Here is an 18,226-nt window from a genome sequence, read left to right as displayed (position 1 = left end):
GAACAAAATTCACCTGTTTCAATTTTAAAATATTCATAGGATTTAGTTAAGTTCATGAATATGGTTGAAAAAGCCAGGAATTAAATATAATTGTTATGTCATCTATTTTGAGAAGACATAAAAATTGTTACGTGAGATTATGAATTTATATATACACACACATATAAATGCTTGCCAATAAAATGTGATGATCTATTTTGAGAAGAAATACTCTTTTCTAAAAGGAGCCTATATAATTTATACAAACCTATCCATTACATGTTTCCTGTCCAAAGGAATGAGAAGAAAACAGTAGCAGAATGAGTGTGATAGTCTTGAGTGAGGAACCCAGTAGAGATTTAAAATGTTTCAGTGCTCAATATGATTTATACTTATTTAGTTAATATAATTTGTGTGTACTTTTTATTTTTACAGGAAATTTCAAAGCACTTTATGATAAAAGCATGTGAAATTCAATAAATTCCTGGGGGGGGAAAAACGGACAAATAAATATTCGTATTTGATAACACCAGGGAGAACTGCCAATCTTGGTAGTGAGTGGAATGCCAAGCTAGATGTATATGACTCCAGTTGGTGGTAGAAATGCTTTGTTTCTGAGGCCTGCCTGATCTCAGTATAAGATTCTGTGGTGGGTGGACATCATGAAGTTTTGTTTATCCATGTGCAGCTATTCATTTCCTTTTTAACTGAGCTATATTAATGGACAATAAACAGTCTAAAGCATATTTTTAAGGAGAAAAATAGATATTAAGATGGAAGAGTTGAGTGCAAGACTAGTTTAACACATCCAGTATTTGATTATGTTGATGTTATCCATTCAGTTGTGTCCAACTCCTGGTGATTCTATGGGCCAGATCTCTCCATAACTTCTGACCTTGCACTAATATTTAATATTTAAATGATAGTATTCAGTGGCAATGCTGTATCTTAATTTTCTGATATAAATACGGTATATGATAAGTGAAGCTGATTAAAAGTATTATCTGTCAACTTTACCACAATAGCTACAGTGATTTAGTGTAAATAAGGATAATGATCAGTTGGTTTTTATTTTTAAAATGAACATACCAGGATTCTGAGCATCTACTGGTTATCCATACTCCTGTGGCCTCAAGTTATTATCTGGATACATTTTCACATCTATTCTATTTAAAATGTTTTAGAATGGATGTTGCCTCTCATGCCTAGGTAAACTCTAAATACTGAACAGTAGTGTTATTTCATGTCTAGTCCAGGTGGTTGATGATTAGGATTGGGAGGGGCCTGTCATACTTGCATAATTTAGGACAATTTGGATAGTTCTCTGGGGTTTTTTATTCTCGTTTTTATTTGCATCAGTAGCATGTATTTTCTAAAATACAAAGTGTAGTGTCAGTAGTTCTTTTTATTGGTGGGATATTGCCTGCAAACTCTTTTGTTTCACAAAATGATTAAGTATAATTCCTTCTGGTAGCTTACGTTTAGTTGTACACTAAATTTCTGTGAACTTGGGTATATAGTACAAAGTTTTGGCTAAGTCAGAAAAGAAATTTTTAGATATATCTATTTTTGAACCATGGAATATGATTTCTAAGAAGTGTCACTCTGGTTGCTTGTAGGGGAAGCCAGCTATGTACAGTGTATGGGAAGTAACGTGCTCTCTTTAAACTGAAGATGTTTATGTAGGGCTTAGAATGATGACAAATTCATGGTTAACCATTTATTCCAAGGTGCAATGGCTTGTTCAACAAACTAATGAGTGTCTAAATCAAGCTGTGTTTTGCATTTTTTATGAATGTAGGCAGTGTCTAAAAATTCTGTGTAAGCAGAACAAGCCTCAGGCCCCATTTCTCCAAGCTAATCAACACCCTCAGAGGCTTTTGCTCCCCACCACTGAAAGCCATTAAGATATAATGATTAAAATATTGGACTGGGATTGGAGGTGACCCAGTTCAGTTCTTCATGCCCTAATCTATTTTCGTTTTAGTTTTGAGGATAAAATTGGTGTGGTGAAATTAAGGTATGTACATTGCCTTGAGCTGTTGCAGAAAAATAGAATAATAAAACTGAATTCTAGAATGTAGATGTCTGTAGTACTCAGTAGTGTCTGAATTAGAAGATTAGTACTGAACTTGGCTTGGTAACAATTGAACTAATTCTGTATTTTTATTCTCATCCCATGATTGGGCACAGCCTTCAGTAAAGAAATTGCATTGGTCTGATGAGTGGCCTTTGTTTCTGAATGTCACTTCTTTTAAAGTAGAATTCAGTAGCGGTTTCAAAAGTAATATTTTATTTATTTCAGTTTATACAGCTGTAAATGCTGTTAAAAGTGGAATGTAAGTCTAAGTGCTATTGCTATTGTTAAAATGTGTTTGAGAAGGCAGTTAAATTCTAAAGCCAAAGTATATACAGCTATTCCAATATAATTACATACTAAAAAGTGTGATTCCCTGCTTCTTCTGAATCTGTCAGAATCAGCCAAGAGAAGTCAGATAACTCTGGTTCCAAGGAAGGCAAGAAAGCTATTTTCATAAACGTCCAACAGCAACATTTCAAACCCCAGTTACTTGAACTTCCTATTTTTCACTCCTCTCCAAGGATAATCAATGGGAGAAGTTCATTACCACATAGATTCTCAAGGGATTTCTACAAGTCTCTATCCTTAAAGAAGATATTTTTAGATTCAGTGTACAATGTTTAAATTAATTATTTGAAATACAGTTTTCAAATATATGCCATATATTTCCAGGACAGGCATGCTTGCTAATTAGTTGCTAGAAAACAGTTCTGAAATATTTGGGAAACTTGAAAGAACAGGTATGGGATAGAATGTTCTTGGGGGGGGGGAATCATTCTGTGTAGTTGCTAGAACTTGAAAATGATGGTACATAACAAAAACAAAATAACACAAGGGAGTTCACATTCTCTTTTGCATATCATAATTACATTTGTTGAGAGGAAAAAGAGCAACTCAGAATTATTTTTTTTGCTTCCATTTTGTACTTCTAGGCAAATTAAAAGCTAGGTTCAAAGAAACACGAAGTTTCGTTCATGGAATCAAGGGAGATTTAAGGTTCCCCCTCCCCACACCCCCATTGTTACCCAGCAATTTCAATTTTAGTATAGGATTGTCTATAACTTTTAAAGAAACAATCAACTGTTATTTAATTTAGATTTTATTTGAAATTAAGATATATTTTCAACAGTGCTTACAACTATTGATATTGTGGAATCAAATTATTATTTTTAAAAATTGACTTAAACTCTGTCTGAAATTTCATATTCATAGTTTTTATTTGGCAGTGAACTAAAATGATCAACTGGTTTGCAGGAGAAAGAACAATTTGTGGGAATAGCATTGGATGGTGTAAACATTATTGGTCTGAGGTTCAATTTGACTTGGTCTGTCTTGCTGCAGCAGCACAAGCCAATGAGGAAGCAGTCACAGTTCGGCGTGAACGCAGCACATTTAGGCGTCAGGCAGTACGGCGCCGTCACAATGCAGGGAGTAACCCTACCCCTCCTTCATTGCTCATCGGCTCTCCCCTCAGGTATGGTATTTGTGTTCCACCGTATCTAACATGCATGCAGCTGATCACTGCTACCAACTCCCAATGGTGTTGTAGGCATGCTTTGTTCTGCCTTTCTCCTTACCCCCACCAATCAAACTCCTTAAGCTGTTACTGCATGCATTTGTGATACTTTTTCAATTGTGCATGTGTACACTAGGTTGTTCATCATTTTGTCCATCTTTTCAAAATGGTTAGTCTACTGAAAGTCATTTAAGACAGCCAGAATGCTAACAAACTGATCTAAAATTAGCTCTTTCATTTAAGTTTCTATTTTTTCCCCAATGCATTACTTTTTTTTTCTACAAATATTAAATGTAGAGATTACTTTAAATAATTCATGAGCTATTAGGGTGATTAAACCAACGCAGAAAAACCAAGATATATTAAAGTAGTCTAATATTTTTGGAGACATTATCAATATATTCATCTCCCTCTAGCCTTTAAATGTAAACTATATCAGATTTTTAAAATCTTAAATACATATTTCTGCTTTAAAATCCATTAGCTATTATATTTAATAAAAATATTAAATAATAAATCTCAATTGTAGTGTAGATTTCATAAAAATATTTTCTGTTGTAAAATCTGAAATAAGTATTAGTTGTGATTGTGAAGCACTGCTGTAACTTCAATGTTTATCTCAGAGTTGTCACAAATTTTCTCTTGTATATGCTACTGAATACATATTAAAGGCAAGTGTCAAGAGAAAGAAATTACTGGTGCAGTGTTGGAAAAACATCCAAATTCTAAAGCATCACTTGAGGTGCTTTATATATTTATAAATATATCTATTTTTCAACTTGGAAACCAGATTGTTAGATTGGATGCCAATAGATAACCAAAGCAATCCTCACTTAAGAGGTACTTCTAGACATCCTTTTAAAGTTATTTCTGATGATTGAGTGGTCCTCTGGAATGTTGTGTGATAGTCTGGCAATGAAATGGGGGAATCAGGAAAATCGAGCAATGCTATTCTATTCTTCTAAAACATAAATGTAGAATTTGGGGGGATTGAAAACTGCATGACAAACTTGTAGATTATGTAGCTGGAACAAGGGGGAATTGGGCATGATCAAAACAGAACACTGACATATCTAATTTTCTTATACTCCATCAACTTCCAGTTGTAAGTTTGTTTCTTTGTACTTTCCTACTTTGTCTACCAAATTTAATTTAACCAATTATGGAAAATTAGAGGCATCTAAGGAAAGGATAGTGGGTAACCATGTATACAGAATGCTTTGGGAAGACATTACATATGGTTCCAATAGAATAGAAAATATATCTCAAGGTTGAACTATGGAGTCCTTGGTACTCTCTGAGTTTGGTTGTTTGTTTGCAGACATTTCATTACCTGACTAAGTAGCATCATCAGTATTAGTGAATGTGTAGTTTGCCCCCTGTTTACATTTAGTAAACAGTGTGATGTGGGTATGGTTTTCTTGGTAGTTTCTTGATTAGGGCATTGTTTTCTGCTTAATTGTTTTTCTGATGTTAATTTGATGTTGTTTATCTAGTGTTTTTGCTACAAAGAATATGTTTTGATCTTTTTGTTTCCTTCTTAGCGTTTTTCTTTTTCTTTCTTGAGAGGGATGTAAATTGGTATGTATGTTTTAGTATTTTTGTCTCTGTGTGTCTATTGATAGCTGATTTGTCTAAATGCCAACTTTCAAGGAATTCCCTAGTGTTGTTGAATTTGACTTGGTGTAGAATGCTCCCAGTTGAAAATATGATTAATTCTGTCTGTTAGTTTAATTATGAGATTAAGTTTTCATCTTGTCTTCCAATTGCTAGTTGGTACATTCTCCTAGTCTTCTGCCCATCTGTCCTTGTTATAGTCCTTATACTATATGTTGTAGATGACTCCTGTTTTTGGAGTCTTTGGGCTAACACATCTTTTGGTTTACTTAAGATTTTGGGGGGGCTTTAATTGGTTTGTGTGCTACAGCGATATTGCGCAGATCCAGTAAACCTAGGGAATTCCTAGAAACTTTGGCATTCAGATAAATCTGCAATCAATAGAACATAGAAATAAATCACATTTATACACCATTCTAAAGATACGCTAAAAAAACTAAAAAGAAAACAAAAAGGTCAGCACTTCAACCAACACCCAGATAAGTGGGGATTAAATGGACACACAATCAAGCAGAAAAAAACATGCAAGCATACAACAAGCAAAGTTTAGAGAGCACCAAGAATTGTACATATGGTTCCTATGCCAAAAGGAGATTCCATGCAATCATCATTTTTCCTCTGCACTTGAGAATCTTATGAAATGCATCAATGGCCTCATTAAAATCAGTTACGATACTTTAATAAGATACTGAAATAAAACCAATGGCATACTAGTATAAATATAAGACTGCACAAAATGTTTTGGAACAGAACTATATAATGCAATCAAGAATAAAATAAATAAATACACAATTGTGCATTAAATAAGAAATCTTGTCGTTTCACAATGTAAAGTGAGTATGCAAATATATTTTGCATATGCCTCAATAATCTGAATTAATTTCATGTTCTACAGATGATCTGTATGTTGGCTAATAGTCATTAGTTGAAAAGTATTGATAAATTTCTTCCTTTAAGATTAAATCCTTAATAACATTGGAGTAATTTCTTATATGGAAGTAGAGAAAAGAACAACAAACTTTATTAGCTTCTAAATCTGTCATTTAATCTTGATTATTCAGAACTGTCTTGAGAGCAATCCAAATTGGACATAAAGTCATAGATAATTCAATGAATATTGATGAAGTATTCCAAAATTATTTTTGTCAATATTAGGAACATATTTTGTATTTTTATGTTTTAGTATTGCAATGCTTAACCTCAACACCCGATGTGCTAAAAGAGGAGGAAGAAGAAATGTTTAACTGATCGTCCAGATAGCTCTTATTAATGGGTAGCATAGCAGTATAATTAAATAAAATGTTCTGGGTATAATTACTATTAAAATTCTAATGAAAGTAAATGCATTACATTTTTTATTCTAAAGAGTATAGAACTAACCCTATTTTACATGCTGCTTTGTGCGTAAGTGGAATAAAATTATACCATTGTGCCCCCCTTTCCACTATATAATCTTAATATAAAAATTATTTTGATATATTCATCATGGTACAAATAGTCCTTGACGTATTACCACAATTGAGCCCAGAATTTATGTTGCTAAATGAGAAATTCGTTAAGTGAGTTTTGCCCCATTTTCTTGCTACAATTAAGTGAATCACTGCAGTTGTTAAATTAGTAATAAATTAGTAAATTAATAGTTGTTAAGTGAAGCTGGCTTTCCCATTGACTTTGCTTGTCAGAAGGTCACAAAGGGGGATCACATGATCTCGGGACACTGTAACTGTCATAGATACAAACTAGTTGTTAAGCATCCAAATGTAAATTGTGACCATGGGGATGGGACATCGATCATAAGTGTGAAAAATGGTTAAAAGTCACTTTTTTCAGTGCCATTGTCTCTAAATGAACTGTTGTAAGTCTGACCCCAAGCAATAGCAGAAGCATAAGAAAGGAGCCCAGACTGACTTCCCCTAGTTCATATAGGATAAGGGGAACAGAGAAGAGAATTCAGCCTTTCAATATTCTTTTACTGTAGCCTACATAAATATTGTTCCAGTCAGTTTTTTGAAATCTGTTTCCTGATCTGACGTTGAAGGGATAACTTCAACTTGCTCTGCTTCATATAGACTCATAATTCTAATGGGAATCCATTTATGTGAATAACATTTTCAGTGGTGGGCTATTCCATCACAAAAACAGTCGATTGAGCTTTGTTAATATGATGAAGGCACGTATTTGATACAGCTTCTGTATCTTTTAGACCACAATTGGATAATTAAATAATGGGAGCAATGCTCCATTTTTCACTTTCTGCTATTGCTAATTTTAATTTAGAACTCATATAAAGTTATGCTGCTCTTTTAACAAAAAAAGATCTCATTTGCTGATAATTCTTATCTATTTCTTGCCTATTTCTTGTTGTCATGGCAAGACTTTTTCCTCCAGAAGACTTTTTAGGAATTAGGAAAAGAATTAGGTCATATTTAAATATTGTGTAGTAGTGATGGTTTTTTTTCCCAAGTGTCTTCATTACTTTAAAGAAGGAAAAAGTCAGTAAATTACATGTGTTAAGTAAGCAACAGGACCAAAAAATAAAACAACCTGTCTAACATTTTCTTCTCACTCCAATTATTTATTGAAGTATTTGACCTCTTATTTTTAAACATTACAAACTTTGTTAAAATATTCCTCAATAATAAACTAATGAACTTCCAAATTCAACTAGGTAGTTGATCTTTCCCTTGAATTTACATCTATTTTTCCTTCTTATCTTATCAAAAGATTTAAATTCAGCTGTAAAATGTAGGAGTCGGGAACAATTTCAGTCACAATATTGTCTCCCTGGCCTAAAGGCATTATCTAGCCAATAGACGTTCAGCATTCAAAAGTTAATCATTTCTAAGAATAGAGAAGGATTATTATTTTTTCCCTGCACAGAAGCAGAAAAAGGCTTCTGAGTGAGAAGGACATGGCTCAAGAAATGGGATTTGGGGAAAGGGTATCATCCTGCACAGTTCTTGAGGCAAATTTGGATTCCTAGCTTAATTGATAGTATAGATACTACAACCTAAATTTAGATGGGCTTCTAAATATTTTATCAACTTGGGAAAAATTGTCTGAGCTTGTTCTAGCTTGTCTTCCATACAATTATAACATTCTTTAATTTTTTGTTAAAAATTAAAGCTATTTATGAACTCTGTTGTATCTTTATTTGAGGTAGCTAGGCTTTATTGTTTTTTGCCTTAACCTGTGAAACAGAATAAAAACAATTACAGACAACCCAGAAATAAAGAACCAGAGACACAGGAATCTGAATCTAAAGCATAGCATTTGTCTATGAAGCCAAATACTGTGCATTATCTGGCATTTACTGCTTTAAGTAAAAAAATTCTCTAACTTGGTGAAATTTAAAATGTCTAGAGTTCAGCACTAGTTTTTGTGTGGCATCCAAAGCCCAGCTTATTTATTTTATATAAATAGAAAAAAAAGAATTGTGGCTACTGCCAAACCATCAAATAACAATGTTTTTATGGACCATGGAAACTAACACTGTTCTTGCTGGTTTGCATGTTGCATGGTGATACTTCTTTTCATGTCCATTGAGAATGCACAGCTACATGATACTTCGTTTGGAAATATTCTTCAACAGGATTTCCTATCCATTATAATTTCTCATATTTTGTTGAATATATTCCTAGGGCTCTTTTAATTAAGTTCATGGCTGAAACTTGTAGAATAGGTGATTTATTCATTTGTAATTTTTGTGCAACATAATGGAATATCAAAGGCTTGAGAGTAAATGATATTTATTAAAACTGTACAGTAATTCCTGAAGGCTTCTGCTAAGTAATGTCACAAAACAAAGACTAAATGCCATGACTAAGTAGCAGGAAATGTTTCCAAAGACTATCTATCTTCATTACTGTAAGAGTTATTTCATTTTGATAAATTTTACTTTTGTGTGAAATGTATTTTTTAAGCTTGATGTTACAATAGACTATTTTGGTATAAAATTTGTATTTAATCCCCCCCTCCCCCCGATATAAATAAATGCATATATACATTTTTTCTAAAGTTTGGAAAAGGATAATGATAATATATACACTAACATATAATAACTTCTTCATTCTTGTATTTGCATGTATACATATTAATATTATATTGTTAAAAAATTAAAAATGTAAAATATTTTAAACAAAGGCACTAAATAATTCAATTCTATATGCATCATATGCTCTAAACCACCACATCTGTTTCACAAGCTGTTTAGAGTAAAACAAAGTATACTCTTATTTCTTGGTTAGGATGTTTAAAATCTTTTTTCTGATTTTGACTATGGGGTAAGGCTGCAACAAGCAGAGACTCAAGGTCTTTAAAAAATTAAATTACAGTTCTAAAAATATGGCTACCCATTCTAATGGATTGGAATGTAACGTGTTACTCAGTTGTAGATCTTTAAAATATATTTTTGATGTTCAGTTATTAATTTATTTTACTGAAATATGATAGGATTTTTCTAATGATTAGGTTATTAGTAGAATTACTACAATTTTAGGAATTATACATATTGAACATATGGAATTTTACAGTATGTATTGCATGTGTTCTATAGTATTATTGGTCAACAGTTTTGAAATTAAAACTATTTTAATAGTTATTTTTAATGTAAAATCTCCTGTAATATTTTCATGGAAAAGATCATTTGAATCTATTTCCCAAAGGCAAATTTTATGGAAGAGCCAGTTAACACATAAAGAATACCAAGCATCCTCTGTCTCATTTCCTTCTGTAAAGAGAGAAAATGTGAAAGAGTTCTTCACATTAATCAGGGAAAAATTTAATTAAAAAATTAAGTCTAAATTGCAGAAAGACTGGTCAGATAATTAAGTATAGGAATCAAGAAGTATGTAAACTATGAAAGAAATCAGTAGAATGCATTATATGTAGCTCAGGGTTGAATTATGGAGTCCTTGGTGATCTCTGATCTTAGATGTTTTCTTGCAGACTTTTTACTACTCAGCTAGGTAATATCAATACTGCTAACACTAATGATGTAATTAGTTGGGCAATTAAATTATGACACAAATATGTATAAAACTTTTTATGGATCTCTTACACTCATTTAAATATTGCTTCAATTTTGTGAGCAATGTGAATTTATCAAACTTAATCCTTTTTTTTGGAATAATTCTTTTCATCTGAAATATTATTTGGATAAGGAGCGGAGTTACACAAGGACCTAAGAAACTAATATTAATAACTAAGCATTAATTTATGGTTATTTGTTGGTCATATTATATATATATATAAAAATAAAAATATGGGTTTCTGCCTGGATGGTTTCTGTGATGAGCCGAAGGACAGAAAGAGGGAGGAGTGAGCTCCCTCCCATATTTGGGCATACCAGGGGTTGTAACACAAATACATTATATATATATATATATATATATATATATATATATATATATATATATATATATATATATATATATATATATATATATATATATATATATATATATATATATATATATATATATATATATATATATATATTCTGTTAGCATTAATATTTTTAATCTGATTGTTTTAAAATTCAATATTTCTTTTACATATATAAAACTATATATTGTAGAAAACAATACATTCTGCAAATAATTGCAGTTTTATTCATATGAAATTAATAAATGAACACAGAATAATGATACTTAAAGGCATTTATATATCAGGGGTATATAAATACATATACCGTATCCATTATTAATTTACCAAAAAGTAAGAGTTATTTAATCCAGTAGAATTCAATTCAGTTGTAATATACATAATTTTTGCCTTCTTCTTAAAATGTGCTATACAGATAGGACCCAGTTGAAGAATGAGCTCTGTTACCAAGTTGAATTTGTATGTAAACTTGCATAATATTATTATGTAATAAGTAATATTGTACTGGGACCTTCTTAACCTGGGAAGTTGCTGTTTTGCAATCATAATATACTAAATATGCTAATATTGCAGTCATAATCATGGCTTGAAAGACTACATAATCTTATTCAATGTGATTTCTTAGTTACCTGTAAGGTAGATTGCTATTATTTTATGCAATAAAACAAGGATACATAACTATGATTGTAAGTCACAACTGAAATTAGACTAGAACTATAGGTAGCATAGGGTATCAGATACCTGCATGCAGAATTGGTTTATTTCACAGTGCATCTAATTTTTCTATATCACAATTTTATTCAGCATTTGGAAACACTCTACTTTATGTAGTACATATGTATTCATTTGTACAACAAGAATTTTTCTTGTTTTTATCTTCACCACTATGTACATCTCTGAATTTATCTTGGACAGACCTTTAAACAAAACACATTTGAGGGGAATGTAGAAAAAAAGGGAAATTGGACATGTACTAATAATTTGTTTTCTTTTATATAAATAGGTAATAAAATGAAATAAATAAAACAAAGTGATTTTTAGTGCAACAGATGTATATTATTTTTAAATTAAGTTGAGCAACTGCGTTTATTCCTTATAGCCTTTTCAAAGTTTACTTTAAACTTACATGAAAGAGTAACATTTGCTGTTCGTTAGCACACAAAAAAAAGCAAAGTTTACATTTTAAAAACTTACCATGATATTACATTAGACATTGACATCATGATATAATTGCACTTTCCAATACTGCTTAGAAGAGAACTATATGAAACAGAAAATATTTTGGAAGTAATAATTCCAAGTTAGTGTAGAAACTGCTTGGAATGGTTATCCAGCTAATTTTAACTTTTGTTTGTTTGACTCCCTAGATATGTTGTAACAGTGTTGTTCATCAAAGATTGGCTAGTTCAATGTATTGCAGTTCTCTTTTAACCTTAATTCAAAATGCAGTGTTAACTTGGTTTCTAGCTGCTGTTTCTGTGTTCTTCCCTGTAATGTTTCCACCATCCATGTTCTTTCGTAGCCTTCAAGATGTTCAGCAAGGGCAGCAGTCCACAGCCAAAGTCAAAGTCCAGTCACGCCCCCATTCCCAGGCAGCAGTGCTCAGCGCTAGCACCTCCTTGCTGGTGAGAAATGGGAGTGTCCAGTTAGAAGCAACACATGACAATGCATCTGCTGTCGGCAGCAGCAGTTTGCACAATGAACTTGGTATGCAGGCATTACATAACTTAGTGCAATCAAAGTGTTTATTCCGTAGATTTGTGGCTTATAATGCATTCTACCTAAACTTGCTTAGCCTTGGCTTTATTTCAGACTGTTGAGGTTTGTTTCTTACAGCAAATTGCTTCTGGTCTCCCTTTTGCAAGACTTCCGATGTTAAATTATTATCTAGGGGTGTTTCTTTTTAAAAAAAAAAACACTGATTGAAGATACTGAATTAAGTTATATAAAAATCCATCAAAATACCATGTCTCAACTTTTTGCATTTTAAAGATTTTAATCATGCATGGAACTCTAATAAATCTCTTTTCAGCATTAATATGCAGAATGCAAGTAATAGTATTTCAAACTTTTGTTATTCTAATACACTTTTGTGTTAAATGTTGCCATTGTAAATTGTTTATGGTCCTCTTTACAATACTAACACTTGTGATTATTATTATTTTTTTGCATTGATCCACATTTCTGAATTCTGAACTGGAACTTATGTTTGGACATGGAAACTATAAACCTGGAGAAGGCATGATACAACTTGTACTTTAATAATCCAGCAAGCGTATTTTTAATTAAAGCATAATTACAATTTATCATAGAAACGACTTCCACAATCTGTTTCATGTTGGACGATTTAAATTTATACCAGAGCATAACATCTGTCATGGACCTCTGATGATTGCTGAATTATCATCCACAATGTAAAATCTTATTAATATTTTAATCAGGTGGAAAATAATTGTGGCTTCTCTGTGCACATATACATGAAAGCAGTGCTAAATTTAAGCACTGATACTTTCAGTAGTGGATGTAAAGGCAATCTGTCTGATATAACTGGTCAGATAGCTGTCCTCCTTCCCTCACTGCTCTAAGTGCATTCCTTCCATTCCATTGCCTGCTTGGTAGAAGAAAATACCCATCTCAGATAGGAACTGTTCTGAGTTGGGATATGTGATACATATGGATACCTGGATTCCCCTTGCTGCAACATCCCAAGTTTGATTTTTGAAAAGAGGTTTTTATGTATGACCAGATTGATCACAGTTTATTTAGATGTTGCCGACGTTTCATTTTGCAATCCTTTTCTATTCTATCTTGTTGCAAAGTACTAGAATTAAATACTGCCATCTCATGATTAACTAGAGTAACGTAACTTGATAAAAAAATTCTTTTTGACGACTTTAAAAAAGGGCATACTTAAAATGATAACTTGCAGATTGTAAGAAAAAAAGTTTACAAAGTATTAAATCAATTATACAGTAAATGCTATTTTGCTAAAGCTGCAATTCTACTTGCATTTTCCCAAAATTAAGTCTTAAGAAATGTAATTAATTTTATGCTAACTGATGGTACTTTTGCTGGGAATCAAAAAATTGGGAATGTGGGGTTTCTTTTAGAAATTGGTAACAATAGTAGTCTCTCACTGATCATGCAAAACTCTTTTTGCTGCAAAAAGCAGTCATAAAATGAAATGAATATTTTTATATTTTCCTAAAAATACAATCCTGGGAAATAAACAAAAGGATCCTGCTGTGAAATTACTCCCTAGTTGAAAATCAGATCTTTAAATTAGGAAACTATGCCCCTGTCACTCCTCCTTTTACTGTTTCTATTACATAGTTTGTGGACAAATGCTAATTTTGGGTATGTGCTGCACAATGTCCTTTGAATTTCCAAATCATTGACAAGGATTTAAATAAATTCACATTTGTTTCATAGTAATTCTGTATAATCAGAAGAACCTTTCCCAGGGTATTGGCATATCTAGTGAATGAAATCACAAGCTTTTAGACCAATAATTACTTTTTGATACTTTTTTTTCAGTTGTCTGACCTTTGCACCACCATTTTATTATTGTTCATTTTAGTTTTAATTCTTTAGGTTGCCTGAACAGGTCATTACTAAAGAAACACAAAATATTTGAAAATACTTATGTTGCATGAATAGCTGGAGCTTCCATATAAATAATTTATTCAACAATAAGCAAGTAGGAATTATGCTGAATTTATCTTCTCCAAAGGGCAACATGGGAATGTACTCTATTAGCATAGTCTTTCCCCCCAAATATGAATTCTAGTGTCTTTATCTGTGGTCCAGATTTAACTTAGACAACAGGGATGCTGATAAATTTGAGAACTTGATATTTTTAATATTATGTATGTGCTGTTTTTAAAAATAATTTGTGTAAGGAAGTAAAGATCAGGAAAGCTATTGCAAAGACTTGAAATGCCATTTTTTTTACTGGAATAACTTTAGGATCAGAGATGGGTTTCTCCCGGTACAGTCCGGTATGCCAGAAGAGGTTGTGAAAATATGGCGTACTGGATAGCACCGGTAGTAATAGCAGCCTGGCCACACCCCCACACCTGTTGTCCTGTCAAGCTTCGTCAGAAGCTTTTTTTAAAAAAAGTTTTTTTCTCCCTGCCAGTTCAGGCAAGGGAAAAAAAGCTTTACAAAGTAAGAGAGAGGGGGGGGGGAGAGGAAGGGAAGGGAGAAAGAAAGAGAAAGAAAAAGAAAGAAAGAAAGAAAGAAAGAAAGAAAGAAAGAAAGAAAGAAAGAAAGAAGGAAACTCATTTTTCAGCCGTGAGATTTAGAAAAGGAGAAAAACAAATGCTGTCACTTTAAATCGGAACTGAGCATGCCTTGCTGTGGAATTCTTGGAGTTGAAGTCCACAGTCTTAAAGCTGCAAACTTTGGACTCTTGCTTTAAATTGAAAAGCTGCTCGGAAGGAGGTTTGCAAAGTGACATTCAGCAGTTAGTTTCTGGGTCAGCTGAACAACAAACTGGATAAAAGGAAGGATTCTTATATGGTTCTATGTTTTTGAAGTTTTGGGGTTTGTGCAATATGGGCTTTGTGTTTGGATGATTCCCTGCTTGTGGGAATGGAGCCAAACTTTCTATAGTCTCATTATCTCATCTCTATCTGGCAATAATATAGAATGAGCCTCAGGCAGGTTTCTTTGTTAGCAGCTTGATTTTTCCTTTTCTGGGAGTAATATTTTATTTGGGAGGGGGTTGCTTCCCACAGAGGGAAGGGAGAAAGAAATAAAGATGCACAGCAATTTAGGGCTAGAAGCGGTTATTCATAGGTCATCTAGTCCAGCCCCCCGCTTTAGCAGGAAACCTTACATTGTTTGGATTATTTTGGTGCCTCTAACATAGGAAAATTGCCAGAAAGGAGAAGGAGTTTACTAGGCAAGGCTGCCATGCAGAGGAAGGCAGAGATAGTCCTTGACTTATGACTACAATTGAACCCCAAATTTTGGTTGCTAAGCAAGAGCGTTGTTAAGTGAGCTTCACCTCATTTTTCTCAATCCTGGTGAGTGACATCAAGTTGGCCACGCCCAACCAGCCACATGACCACCAAGCCACACACACAAATATAGGCCACACCCACAGAATAAGTAGTAAAATGTTTTGAAACCACCCCTGTTTAGGATCATGTTTGTTTTGATGGAACTCTTATTCTTATAGGCTCTGTCTATTAGATTGAATGTGGATGCTTTATTGGTACCTGCAACATTTAGTGGCAACTACAGAATGGGAGAAGTTTGGCGTTACAATAATCTCTGAATGTATTACTTTTATATTTATGTTTTGGAATAGGCAAATGACTGATATAATTCAGATTTAGGGAGTTCCTATTTTCTTGTCATCTAGTTCTGTTTCAACAGTTATACAGGCTTGCTACCTCTGATTAGGATTTTGTTTTCCTCAAAGATTGTTCCTCTTTATTTCAGAGTTTTAATTGTGGCCCATTAATGTCCTTGGAGTGTTATTGTTTACATGCTAGAAGCTTAAACCAAATCAAGTGAGAAGATAGACATCCGTGGCACCAGATTGCACAATTAGCCTCACTCCTACCATATTAGACATTAGCACTACAGGAAAGCATATAGGCTGGTGAAAAATGGTTAACTTAGAAGTGAGCAAATGTTGGCTTTTGGTAGTACAAGTGGTTGCTTTTAAAAAAAAAAAGATGCTAACACATTTCTCTTTGAGTCATAGTCACATTATGTGTGAGATCATTTTGTAATCATTTGTTACCTCAACTTTAATCCAAGGACTCATTGCTGTTACAATCATTAAATCATTTATGCTGAGGAAGGTCAAAATATGGCTAGAATTGAAGCTTCCCTATGTTCAGCAGATTTGATAAACATTTTTCTGTTAGATGAAGTGTTTATACCTCTAAAACCTTTGTGTCGGATTGCTTGTGACCTTCATTTGGGAGAAATAGTGCATTGCGCAACTATTTTTGAATCAACATACTTCAAATGGAGTAATTTAAAGAATGCATCAAAATCTATGATACTCCAGTGCAATTAATATTTAGCCAAGTTGTGATTGCTTCAGTTCTGCCCCACTGCTGTATGACAGCAGTCAGTCATAGTTGCATGTTAGTTATTTCCAATGCTCTCTGCCAATTTTCTACAAGGAAAATCAATGGGGAAACTGGCAGGAAATCAAAAGTTGTTCCCACTCCCACTGCTTTTATGCCTGTACCTGGTCATTCTGTTTCTCTGTTTAGGAAAGGTAATATATCTGAAATAGTGACCACTAATGACCCTAAACATTGCAATAAATATGTCAAAAAATGGCTTGGAGGAAAAAGAAAGAAATGGAGGAACCTGGAATGACCAAGTCAAAGTCTGTATCTGCTGTAAATCCCATCAAGATGTTGTGGAATAAATTGAAATGGGCTGAAACCCTTCAAACATCACACAGGTGAAAAGAAGTCTTCACGGAAAAGTGGGAATAAATTGCAGTGGATGGCAGACACTGTGAGACAGTTACAAGAAATATCAATTTGAGGTTGTTTCTGCCAAATGAGGCAATATCAACTACAGATAAGCCGCATTGTCTTGGAATTTTGATCGAAAAATTTTGCAGTTGTTAAGCAATGTGACCATGGACCTGACATGGGACAACCATTTCTACTGCAATTCACTGCACTTGTTAAGCAAATCATATGGTTGTTAAGTGAGTTATGTGGCTGTTAAGTGAACCCATTCTCCCAAATGGGTGTTGTTGTTTTTTGCCAAAAAACATTTTTGTGTGCAGCAATTATAACTTAAAGGATGGGTCAAAAGTAACAATTTGGGGTCCATCATAACTTAGTTCTGGTTGTTAAGCAAGAACTACCTGCATTAGAGCAAAGGGTGCACTTATACTTATCATTTCAACAGAAGGAAATGGTATGTCTGTTATTTCTTTTTTGTTGAATAAATGATAGCAAAATCAGTATTGAGTAATACCATCCTTGTCTTTATATATTGTTTGGATTAATACAAATAATTGTTTTGTCCACATATATTTAAAAAGATTGTTTTTACATGGGATATATTTAATTTTTCATATGATTATATACATATTTTAAAGAAAGCAGATAAAATATAAATATGCACTATTGAGAAAGAAATCTGGTTTCCACTATTAAATTCATTCATATACCTTTATATTATTTGTATTGTGACTATAGGTGTGACATATCTCACTGTATGTAGGGAAGTGCTAAAAAGTCATCAAGTATATTGTCAGCCAGGTACCAGACGTTTTCAAGTGTTTAGATATCCAAAATGTAGCAGCAACACATATTTCTATTTTTTCTCTCTGCTTTGGAGAATAAAATTAAATTTAGATTTTTTTTTAATGGTGTTAGATGACGATATTCAGTGGGTAGGTCATTCACCCATGGTGTTCCACAGAATACCATTTCTTCATCTGTGCTACTTATATCTAAATAAAACCATTAGTGGGAGATCATATGAGGTTTTGAAGTGGGAGGGATTCTAAGTTTAGGATTATCTGTGTTACACTCCCAAATTAGATGATGTTCTATTGCTACAAGTTTTGAAATTTAATATAGCTTTGCCATAATTTAAATGCACAGTATTTCATTGGCTTATTCCGAGATTATGTCCTAGTTCATGAA

At 33.0% G+C, this 18,226-nt stretch overlaps 1 protein-coding gene across 4 annotated transcripts in view; it reads left to right on the top strand.

Annotated features, from left to right (window-relative positions):
* The window catches only part of PCNX1 (pecanex 1), a 109,270-nt gene that overhangs the window by 31,537 nt on the left and 59,507 nt on the right, over positions 1-18,226 (top strand). For 2 of the 4 annotated variants that reach the window (XM_081934969.1, XM_081934968.1), the window contains exons 7-8: positions 3,401-3,533; positions 12,100-12,284. The exons of the other annotated variants lie outside the window; for them this stretch is intronic. In XM_081934969.1, coding sequence (XP_081791095.1) covers positions 3,401-3,533; positions 12,100-12,284 — 318 coding nt within the window. The remainder of the gene's footprint in view (positions 1-3,400; positions 3,534-12,099; positions 12,285-18,226) is intronic. 4 annotated transcript variants of the gene reach the window in all.

This window comes from Natrix helvetica (assembly GCF_964273705.1).
Source record: "Natrix helvetica genome assembly, chromosome: 1".
Classification (NCBI taxonomy): Eukaryota; Metazoa; Chordata; class Lepidosauria; order Squamata; family Natricidae; genus Natrix; species Natrix helvetica.
The sequence above is the reverse complement of the archived record's forward strand: the minus strand, read 5'-3'. Positions and strand labels throughout refer to the sequence as shown.